Source organism: Anthonomus grandis, chromosome 12 (assembly GCF_022605725.1).
Source record: "Anthonomus grandis grandis chromosome 12, icAntGran1.3, whole genome shotgun sequence".
In the NCBI taxonomy this organism is placed as follows: Eukaryota; Metazoa; Arthropoda; class Insecta; order Coleoptera; family Curculionidae; genus Anthonomus; species Anthonomus grandis.
This window is the reverse complement of record NC_065557.1, coordinates 26,589,996-26,602,231: the sequence shown is the minus strand read 5'-3', so window position 1 is coordinate 26,602,231 and position 12,236 is coordinate 26,589,996. Positions and strand designations below refer to the sequence as shown.

The following is a 12,236-nucleotide window of genomic DNA, read 5'->3' as shown; positions in this document are numbered from 1 at the left end:
TAAAACTATTAATAAATACGATAGTAATAGATCAATACTCAAACCGTCTATCGCTGAAAAATATTTCCCAAATTGTATGTATTTATAATTCTAAAAATATACAAATAAACTATAACAGCTGTTGGCGGTAAAAATACTCAATCTCAAGCTAGTATGCCTTTATTATCAGAATGGTATTGACCATAAAATAAATTTTATACTTTTCGATTTTTATGATTATTTTGATACAGTAAGACGTCTCGCCGATTTACAAAATATTAATTTTAATATACAATTTAAAAAAAAAATACTTTGCAATGAAAAAATAATATGTTTCGTGAGCTCGATGATTTTAATATTAACCTATCAATACATACTAAAAAATCTACCAGTAACCATATACAATAGAGAATTATTAATATTTTACACTCACATTTGATGAGCTGTGTATTCTGCAGACACGAAAAAACGATTTTGAGACAATAAATACATCGGATATTATAATGTTCAATCTTTTGATTTTTATTCTTTTGAATATATAAAAAAACAACTTAAAATGTTAACCACATAATTTTTTAAAATTTACCAGGTAATGCTAAAAATTTTTTTAAAGAATTTAAAGGTAATATCATAAAAAAAAAACGGAATAATTAAACTTTTCGTAAGCCCGTTAAGTTCAACTATAACGATTATTCCTAAAAAATTAGATGCCTCTGACCAAGTATCCACCAATAGCGTGACCAAAAATAGCGTGTTGTTGTTGATTAAAGAAAAAGAAATTTTGTTTCTTATATTAAATTATTACAAATAATATTTTATTAGTTGTAATAATTTCATTTAAAAAAATCGTTTCGTGATTTTTGAAATAAAAGAAAAGAACGATTGATCTGTTGAGTAAATACATAATAGCATTGACTTTGTAGAGTAGATTGGAATATTGTTACCCGCAAACCATCGACATAAATGTGATTGGTCATTATGAGTCATAATTGAATATTCCTGCAATTATGTATCATAATGTTGTCATAATTGCAGTAATTTAGTGTCAACTCTAATTACAATCTCTATATACCACTATCATTATTGTTTATTAAAGGTTTGTAGTTTCTTTTTAGAATTACTTTGTTATATTATTGTTATGTTTAGAGCAATAATTTTTAAGAAATGTGTTATCAATGCTACTAAGAAAAATATTTGAAGTATTTGTATGGTTTTTGCATTCCTCACAATGGGTTAAAAGTTTATATGTAATAAGACAATTAATTTTTTAATTGGCAAAGGAAATACTTTTTACTGGAGATGTCTAGAAATATTTCTTCAAATTTATTGATTAGCTTTTTACATATAATATATGATACAATCACTATATCTACTACTTGATTACGAGGATATAAAAGAACACCACGACTTAAGGATTGAATTAGATTATAAGAATCTTCTACAATACAAGGTTGGTTAAAGATAACATTTTCTTTACAAAAATAGCACTTATGTTTTTTTTAAAGTGAGATAGCATTGTGTGACGGCAACGCTGCTGATCGTAAAACATCAAAATATCATTTACTCCTTGAAAATGTTTAGAAGCAGAGTTAAAAGGAGCACAAGTAAAAAGGATATTCTGTTAATAATTATAGCAATGTCATCTTTATCTGCGGTGTTCATGCATATTTGTAATAACAATTATCTGGGATTCTGATTCTTACGGCTTACTGTGCAGTGAAACTTTTGGTGATCACTTTGCAACATTGCCAGATTGTGCTAATTTTCCTTGCATTAGATAGAGGTCAACATGGCTCCGGACCGGATGTATATGTGGATACATGCTGCGAGTGTAGCGACAATATCATTGTTAATAACAACCAGATTAAATGCAGCGGTTGTTCGGCTAAGTCTCACGTGCAATGCTCTGGTATTAAGGATTCATGGTTAAAAGTTATTGTTAATACACCAGGCCTACATTGGCTATGCAAAAAATGTAATAAAAAATATTACAAAGGCTTTTAAGGGCAACGAAGTCGATACTCAAAATACTATTTTGAAAGTGAAGGTTTCCTGTTTGTAGCGAGAGCTTGAGTTAACGAATAGGTTATTAAAAAACACTAACTTGTAGAAAACAATTTTAGATTCCCTTGACAGTAATGAAAATAATAGCTTGAAAACTAAATTATTACCTAATAATAATAGCACTTCTAACAAACCACCTAACAACAAATAAAGCTATTTCATCGAAGCAAATTCTTCTGTCTTAATAGTTAAAAGTAACGAGAATACCAAGCAGGATGATGTTTTAAATGACATTACACATTCTGTTAATCCGGGTCAGATTAAAGCTTGTATAAACAATACAACAAAAATTCGTGGTGGAGTTGCAGTACACTGCCAAGACGATAGATCGCTGCAAACGTTAAAAACTAGTTTAATTTTTAACGTTTCCACGTTTTAACGGGACCAAATAGTAGGGAATATAACGTCTTTCAATGATATGTCAGATTTAGCATCTGAAATCAAATATATTACCAAGTTAACGCAACGCAATAACAAATATGACCTTGTGATTGAAGTTTGCCCAGCACTCCGTAAGCGCCTTCTAGGAATAGGATCGGTTTATGTTGGATGGAGGAAGTCAGTTGTGGAGGACTATCTGCATTTTATTAAATGTTTTCGATGGTGTGCACTTGGTCACACCGTAAAAGTCTGTTGTCACAAAAGACACTTGTCACAAATGCGGAAAAAATTATAAATTGAAAATATGTATTTCTGAAGAAAAAATGTGTATTAATTGTGTTAAATTAGGTTCTCATAACCAAAATAATGTAAAGTCTATCTCTACTAACCGCTATAGCTTTGATAAAAATTGTCTTTCCTATCAGAAATATCTTTTAAAGCTTGGATCTCAAATTAATTACAAATAACTTTTTTTTTTAATTTTTATTTATAGTTTAGAAATGGCTAACAAACAATTAAATCCTTATTTAAATGTAACTAATTTAAATATATTAAGCAGTACGGCTTCTATGCCAGGTTATAATTTTTTTAGAAAGGATAGATTAGACAGAGTTGAGGGTGGTGTTGACACCTATGTGAGGTCAATGTTTCAGTGCGAAATTGTAAATATTAATGCTAATAATGTAAACTTTGAATTTATGCTCCTAAATGTTAAATTTGGTGTACACAATATTGCAATACTTATAATATACAGGCCCCCTAAATCAAAATCGTTTGAAATTATAAATTTCCTGCAAGAAGTTATTCCACATCTTTTAGTGACCTATGATTACTCAGTAATTCCTGGAGATCTAAATATTGATATATTAAAACCTTATTCCTTTTGGGTACGTACAATTAATAAATGAACCAACTCGTGTAACAAATACTACTGCAACATACTTAGATCCCATTTTTATTAATACTAAAGATATTCGTCATAAAAGTGGCACCGCTGTTTCGGGTTTAAGTGATCACAACCAAATGCCTTTCTGCACTTTAAACTTAGTCGTTAAAAGATAAAAACAAAAATTTATTACCAGTCAGTAAAAACCCAGCTCCCTGGTTGACAGACCCTTAAGACTTATTCTAAAGAAACGTGATAAGCTTGATGTTTAAACAAAATTAACTTCCACTCCAGTAATAAATTTACCGAAGATAATTTTAATTTTTCTTTAGTAGGCCAAAATACCGTCGAAAAAACTAATTTAAAAAAATATTAGGTACAATGCCTCTGGTGTGAATAACATAACTCAATGTATGTTACACTTATATCTCCCTGATATTCTGGATCATGTCACTCATATTATAAATTGTTGTTTGGAGGTAGGATATTTTCCCAGGGCCTGGCGTGAGTCGGTTGTATGTCCGATTCCCAAATCCTCCAATCCTGAAAGTGTTCAAGATTTGCGTCCGATAAGTTTGCTTCCCGTCATCTCCAAGGTTCTCGAAAGAATAGTCTATATGCAGCTGTCATCATTTTTAAAGTCAAATAATATCCTCCCTTCCCATCATTCTGGCTTTAGGAAACATCATATATAACGGAATATGAAATCCTTGAAAATTGTGGAAATTTCTGCTCTTTATGAATGTTAAACTCTTGTTTACTTTGCTCTAAAGTTTGCAAAATATATAATTGTACAAGCGAAACAAAATACAGGCTTCTTGTATTTTTCATCCTTACTTTTCCGCACAAGTAAATTTTTCGAAAAATAATCTGGGCATTTTGGAAAAATAGTTGGATTAGAATTTTCCTTTAATCGGGGTTTTTTTTTAAATTGAGTAAAATAATTTTACCTGTTTTGGGATCCTATTACCTTTAGGAAAATATAATTCACTTTAGAATATTTACCAGGCTAACTAAATCGTTTCGCGGAATTGCTCGTAACTATTTCTTTTGCAAGTCACTCTCTTTCACATCTTGTCTTGAAAAGAGGAAATCACTCTTTGAAAAACTAAACACATGAACTTTAGGCATGTTTTTAGAATAATTTCCCCGACATCCCGGTGCACAAAACTTATAGGGCATATTCAGATTAGTTTATTATAGATTTTCATATCTAAAAATGAAAAAAACTCAAACGGAACCGGCAGTAAAAGCGGGAAGATGTCGCCAACTGTCACGTGTCGGTCGGCTACTATGTGATACAATTTGTTAGGCCTACATATGATAATGTCACACCAAAATTATTGTGAGCGCTCTGGCCTTTCTGAAGGGGAAATTAATATATGTCATTATATTAAAACTTAAACAGTTTACTTTCCATCACCTTCTTCCTATTATACATAGCAACTCCATCACTATTCCAAAATATCCTTACTTGGCAAAAGAAGAAGATACTATTCAATTTGAAGAGAGCATATATCCAGATATTCTACTGCCTCAAAAACGTCCTCACAGAATAGGTCACACTACTGAAGGAAAATCTTAATATTGTCGGATATCGAGTACCATGAACCACAAATATCATGATATTAGATGTCTAAACTAAGTCATAGGTATTACCGTTCATCACTTATATGACCTAAGAGGCTTAACATACCAATTGCACCCAATAAGGGAACAGCAATTTCCAAAAGAACGAGGAAATAAAGAGCAAGAAATAGATAAAACAAACTTAACATTATGTTCTCAATCCCAGCCTCTTAAAGAGGGAGGTGTTGGTGTTATATCCGTGAGGAACACTGACTGAAACACTGACTATTCACTATAAATATTTCCAATAGTGTAGTTGACTAATTTATTCTCCATATCGCAGTTGGTAAATACAACATGATACTTTTATTACAACTATTATGTGTAAACCCTAGTTTTTAAGGCTTTAGATTTTTGTACCCCGTTTTTTCATGTTATTTTGTCAACAAGAAATACTTTAAAAAAATACATGAAACAAAAAAAACTTCACACTAAAACAAAATAGAAGAGCATTTCGTTAATTCGTTAATAGTATAGGCATCAAATAGACATATATATTTTTTTTAATTTTTAAAATAAAAAATGTAAAATTATATTGGACAAATATTTTAAAATATAGATAAAAAGTAAAATTTATTGAGTTTTGTAAAGTAATTGGCGACTTCAGGTGTTGCTGTGCCATTCGGTTAATTTTTGATGAGCCTGCTTCGTGCGTTTCTGTTGGGACTCGTTTATGATTAGAATTTTGTTGCATAGATACTTTTTCTTAACTCGGCATCTTCTACGTATCCCTTCGCGACAGTGTTAAATTTCCACTCGTCTAATCTCTTTGTAATTATTAATTGTTTCATTATATTTTTTCTTCCAGAATTCCCGTATGCTGTGGAGGACAGTGTTTTGATGAAAAATATTATTTACAGATTTTGAGAACATTATAGAACAAGTAGTAAATAAATAAGATCAACAATGACCGCTTCACTGTCACTTTATATATTTTTAAAATCAGATAATTACATCCACAAATTCAATATGCTTCGTGAATCCAACGCCACCGCTCTATAGAAAATGTCTTTTACGTATGTCTTGTATTTTACATATTATACATTGGTATTTTAAAGAATCTAGTAGAAGTAGATCTTTCGTGATCTTCTATATTGCTATGAAAATATAAATGCGTTTACTATCATAGTTTTTGTACGTTTTAACTTTTATATTCTAGTTTCTGCTCGTTAATTAGTTAATTGAGGGTTCTACTTGGGTTTAGTTTAGTGATTTCACATATAGGATCTAATTTTATTAATAGTTCACTTCATATAAATTGAGGCCCTCAAAATTTAGATTATTTTATTGTAAATACTGATGGCCTGAATTTTCTAGATTCAATGTACTTGCTGGCTTTGAAATTATTTGTCCTAACATGTTCCAAGAATTTCTAAATTATTTCCTGGGTCTTTAAAAAGATTAAACTTTGTGATATTCTTGATATTCTAAGTTTTCGACAAATAAACATGCGCAATAGAGTAACATGCGTTCGCACAGAAACTTCTGATCGGTTTCAATTGTTGTTTGTGTTTTGTCGTTTTGTATAGTCCAAGATATTCGTTTCGAAAAATTGTATTTTAAATCGTTGTATTAGTCTAAAAATACACATTAATCTGAAGTATCATAATTTTGTTGATACCGAGTTATGTTGATTCCAACACAGATTTTTAAAGAAGATTTACTTGAAGAACGGATAAGGCCCAAAAATCAAAACTATTTTCATGAAACTGTCTCCCAATTTAATAGAATAGAATTTCTCGACCATGTTAGATTAAACCCTGAAGTAGCAAATAATTACACAATTTTAAGCTCTATTCACCTATTTTAAGGTTGTAGTGTAATTTTTTTTTGTTAATGTCTTATTTATTTTCCCATTTCCCTCTGGCATAAAAAAGTGAGGTTATTTTTCTTCTCCACTCAACCCGTATTTGATGTTCGCACAGACGGTTTCAAATCGATCAGAAGTTGTAATATTTTACGCATGCGCATCAAGAATGGTTTGGAAACAGTTTCAAACTTGTAAAAAATTTGCAGTGAGAACAAACCTTATAAATCACGAGATGTGACATCCGATTGATTTATTTATTTTTTCAAAATCGATTTTTGCATACCTAAGTATCTGCGGAATACACAGCTTATCAATGCGAGTGTAAGATATTAATATTTCTCCATTGTATACGGTTACAGGTAGATTTTTTAACACGAATTCACACGGTAGTATTAAAATCATCGAGCTTACGAAACTTATTATTTTTTTAATAGAACTACTTTCGAAGAGAACTCATTTATGATTATGCTTTTTTCATGCCAAATCCATATCTTTTAAAGTGATCTAAAAGAGTTTTTTGACTCATCAAAGCAATACTATCGTCTCAGTCAAGCTTTATTCAAATTTTGTCCAAAGTTGGTATTTCTTTTTTGAAATAAACAACACAACTTCATCTACAGCAAAACTAAGGCGGTCGTGTTTTAAAAAATCATTGACTGACAATGCAGGAGTACGAGTAGTAGATTTATTATTAGAACTTCTTTTCGGGGAAGTATATATATCTGTATATCTGTATGTTATATATAAAACGGCATAACAGGAAATACCTACCATGTTTAACACTTTTGCTGTAATATTTATACTCTATGTTTTTATTACCAGTCGTATTTATTTATTTACATCCGCCAGATTACAATGAGCACAATGAAGTTTAGATTACCTACCAAATTAGTATAATTAATATCATGTTTATTTGTGTTACATTTAAAAATCTTACCTACCTGTATCATTCTTATAGCTTTCGGTCTTTTTTTCTCACTTTATTCATTAATCACCTACGCCCATGGATGAGAAAACTATCGGAAATTTACATTTTATTATTCTCTACCTATTTCAAATACAGTATAGTAGACCTTAAGTGATAATTATAAAGTAATTTTGGCCCTTATATTAATTTATTGGACAATTGGGATTTTGATCTTATAATTAATCAGCTTTCATATTTATGTAATTATGGTAAATCTTCTTAAAACCGGATACTTTTTGTAGGATGAGTATAAGTGTGTTATATGCGATAACACTTGGCATAAAACTCGATCTTTGGATATTGGTTATCATTCGTAAGTATTTTACACAATAGCTTACGACTGTATACAATATGGCTTTTTTATATTTTAGATTTCCCAGGCGAAAGAGAAGGTTTAGTTATTGGAAAAGTTTTTGCAACTATGCAGTTCCTTCACTTATAATGGATGAATCTGTCAATATTATGTTATGTAGTTTGCATTTCAATGAATCGGATTTTTGGGACGATCAAGGAAAAAGGCTCAAAACAGGTGCACTACCAAGATATCTGTTACCTCTCGATTTGAAAGGTAATTTAATAGTTAGTGAAATGTGGGTTGACAATGATTTTAATATATATATTTTTTAGATAAAATAGACGAAGATATTGAATTGCCACAAAATCAAATTGACAAAAATACCAGAGAAGATTCTATTCTTACGAATGTCGAAAACGATAATATTACTAATAATCAATCTTCATCTGACAGTGAATCAGACAACAGTAGCTTTTCTGAAAATGAGTCAGACAATTTTAAAGAAACAACTGAAATAAAACTTGAAGTAAGCTGCGACACCTTACCTGCTTTGACTTTTAATGAAAAAACATGTAGATTATGTTTAAAACAGGACTTTAAATTGGTTCCCATATTATCCGATATTATGGATGATAATACAAGCACTTTAGAACTAGCCAAAGTTTTTCAGTGGTTAACTGGTGAAACCAGGGAACAGGTAAAACATCTTTATGAGCTACAGTTGATACTTTTGTTTTTTACCCATTTATCTTTTTTGGTGTAATTTTGTATCACTGTTTTGTTTGTGGGTTGTGGGAGGATGCAAAAAAGACCGCAAAAAATATAAACATTCTTTATTCCTGCTAGATTTAAACACTAGATTTAAACCTATTACATTTGTTACAGATTAAAATAATTTAGAAGATTCTTGCCAGAAAGAGTATTTTTCATCAATTATTTAAGCCGATTCATAAAGCTGAAAAGGCATTTTTTAGTAGAGTAGTTTAAGTATAATGGTTATATATATTTTCATGTGTTTGTATGTGCGAGGTGCATTAAGAAGTTTTCAATTTGAAAAGTTAGTAGGGAAAGTCTTTTCTCCACAAATAAATGCTAATCCTCTAATTTCAGGAGTGATGCATTTCGGCAAGTGTTCTTGCTATCATCAGACTCTAAAATATATTACCAACAGTTCAAAAATATTTTTTTCTGACAGACGATATAAAAAAATTGTCAAATTGTAAAAAACTTACAAAGTTACTTAACACACACACAAATCATAAACAATAAAAAATAATACTTAAATGGTACGTTGCACGGCATCTAGAAAACAGTTAAAATTACAACAAAATCGACCAATCTTGGATTAGCAGATTTCTACCCAGCACTGGGAGCGAGTGAGAGAGAACCACCGGAGTGTAGTGTTATAGGGTGTAAGTAAAAAAGTTTTCAATATGAAAGCATTCTTACAATCGTCTCTGTAGTCCAAACCGTCCATTATTCTCATGGCATTTTTTGCACGGCATTTTTTGCTTACTAAAAAATGTTTTAAAATTTGAGGTATGACCCATTCCAATAAATGTAGCATTCCAGACTCAATGAATGATATGAATATTCCATGTTAATTTACAATCAACATGTACTACAAGAAAACGTACGTTTTTAGATACATTTAACATCTGCTTATCTTTCTTTAAAAAAATTGTTAAGTCTCAATAAATAAAATAGAAATAAATCAGAAGTTCTTTAAAAAGAATAAAACTATCTTAAAAGACCTAAAAAGTGGCTTCCAAACTCCTGCAAAGAAGCGGAGGCCCATGATTCACAAATTACCTACCAAATTTCAGAATATACGAACTTTTCAGACATCTATGCATATACCAAGCCATTCAAGATATTTTTGTAATTCGTTTTTAGCAGTATAGACTGCCCTCTGTAGATCAATTCAATATATAAAATTACAATGAGCATAATTACTAATCCTTTCACATTTGTAAACTTTTCTGCAGAGATATAATGTAAAATAATATAATATATTAACAAATAGAATATTCGTCTTGGATTTAACAAGCAACTTGCCTATTGATATACATTGTTCAACCTGCTTCATTATATTTATAGACTCCGGGCAATTTTTTATTCATCAAACAACATTAATTTAATTTTCGGCAAATTTTCCTGTTGGACTCAGACGGTTACTTAAAATCTTGTTGCCCTTATCTCCTTTTATCTCACATTTATCGGCAGTTTCTTCTTCTGAGCGGTACGATCCGAGCAAATACGACTCGAGAATCTTAAATCGTTCATTTAAAGATGAAAGAAGGAAGTGAAAAGGGGTACTTATGTCTCAGTGATTCGCCAAGTGCTCTTAACAATTTCCTTATATGACCACATACAGTTTCTCACGGAAAATATCTCTTTTTGTGGTGACTAATTTATTCTGTTTGTTGATTGGTAATGTTTACTGTCTTATATTTTTATTATGCGTATTTAAAAAAAAAATTACATGTTTAGAAGTGCGAACTGCTTAGTATATTTTAACTTTTTTTAGTGTTATATGTCTAATTGTATATTTTAATATTTTAAGGATAGTAGCTGACTGATTTTTATAATTTTTTTGATTTGTGTAAACCTTTTTGGTATTCAACATGAACAAATGATTTGATTTGATCAGCTTATCAAATAAATTTGAAGTTAGATTAGAACTATATTTTCAATTGCTTGGAAGTCATATGGATAAAAGTCCAAGAATAGCAAGTCTTGTCCAAAAACCTGAATCTGAGTGAAATCTGATGAGAATTGGGTCTTGGCAAGGAAAACTAACTATAGCTCATAAGTAATAGCGCCACAATAATCGTTTACATATATATGAAATTATTTTAGGAAATTAGTAAAAACTCAATTTAACTACCTCAAAAAGTTTCCATGAAAAATTAAAAATTTTATTGAATCCAAAATTGCTTTAGGAAAGTCAGTTTTTAACTTAGACTTAAACTAACCTAGAATCAAGTTTTTACATATAATTTGTTACCTTATAAAGTATTCTTATCTTTTCATATATTTTTAAATTAATTCCTCAGAAAATGCGTGTTTTTTAAATGAAGACCCCATTTAATTACATTTTAAAGAAGGTAGTAAAAAAATCCATGTAATTATTAAAAAAAAAACAGTTTAGTGAGAAATTTTAGTGAATAAAATTTAGAATAAAATTTAGTGAGAAAATTTACTCAAACAAAACAATTCGACTTACAACAGTTTTTTACAAATAATTAATCTAGCGAGTCCTTTAGAGTGCTGTAAAAAGTACCAAATTCCCAATGAGCTAAAATGAGCATTTCCAATTATGTTAAGTTGGTCCCTATTAAACGAATCTATTATCTTTGATTGCGCCTCGCTTATGACAATCTGGATCTGTTCACTAGATTTGTCTTACCTTTCTATCATCCGCAAAAATAACTAAATCCGCACTGGCAACTCTCCAATTCATTGACGTAGATCAGTTCGAAAGCGGTCTTAGCACCTGTGTCATATCTTTTTAACTCTTGCTAACATTGCTTAGATAATAGGTCAGTAATTTAATACTAATTTAATTTATTTGTTATCAAAATAGTTATACATAGTCTAAGGATTTTGCAAGATCGCAAAAGATATCTCCGATGTATTTCCCTTATATCCAATACTAATTATTTCTCTCAGGTCAGTTATTGCATTTATTGCTCGTGTTAAAAATAGAAAAAATAAAAATAAAATAAAACCTAAAAGAAAATCCAGACTTATATTTAATAGATGGTTGCTGAAAATATGTTCTAAAATGTGGTATTCTGGTTTTCAACACTGTTTCCATTGTGTTTGAAAAGATGTGTACTATAGATTAGTAATTGTTAGTTATTGGTAATTATTTATTATCCTAGCAAGTTTAATGGTGTTTAAAAAAGCCATGTTCTTAAGACATTTGTTTATTTATTTAATAGTTTTGAACAAATAATTTTTCAATATTGAAGCCATAGAAGTCTTTTTTTTCTTATTCTTAAGTTCCTTCGATACTTTATTAAATTCTAGTTTAAATAATAACATTAGAGTAAATTTAAAATTTATGCGCGTTATCTATTTTTAATATCTATTTTTTTTCTGGAAAATCTGTTCAAATTTTTAGAAGTAGATTAACCATTTAAAATTTTGCATGTTTGTATTATCTGCAAAATACCAACATATGACCTCTATTACAGTTCTCATTAGATATAACCTA

The 12,236-nt window shown here is 29.9% G+C and overlaps 1 protein-coding gene across 2 annotated transcripts in view; it reads left to right on the top strand.

The window, feature by feature from the left end:
- Nucleotides 1–12,236, top strand: part of LOC126742869 (uncharacterized) — a 78,514-nt gene that overhangs the window by 28,781 nt on the left and 37,497 nt on the right. For both annotated transcript variants that reach the window (XM_050449711.1, XM_050449710.1), the window contains exons 4-6: nucleotides 7,959–8,029; nucleotides 8,088–8,284; nucleotides 8,344–8,708. In XM_050449711.1, coding sequence (XP_050305668.1) covers nucleotides 7,959–8,029; nucleotides 8,088–8,284; nucleotides 8,344–8,708 — 633 coding nt within the window. The remainder of the gene's footprint in view (nucleotides 1–7,958; nucleotides 8,030–8,087; nucleotides 8,285–8,343; nucleotides 8,709–12,236) is intronic.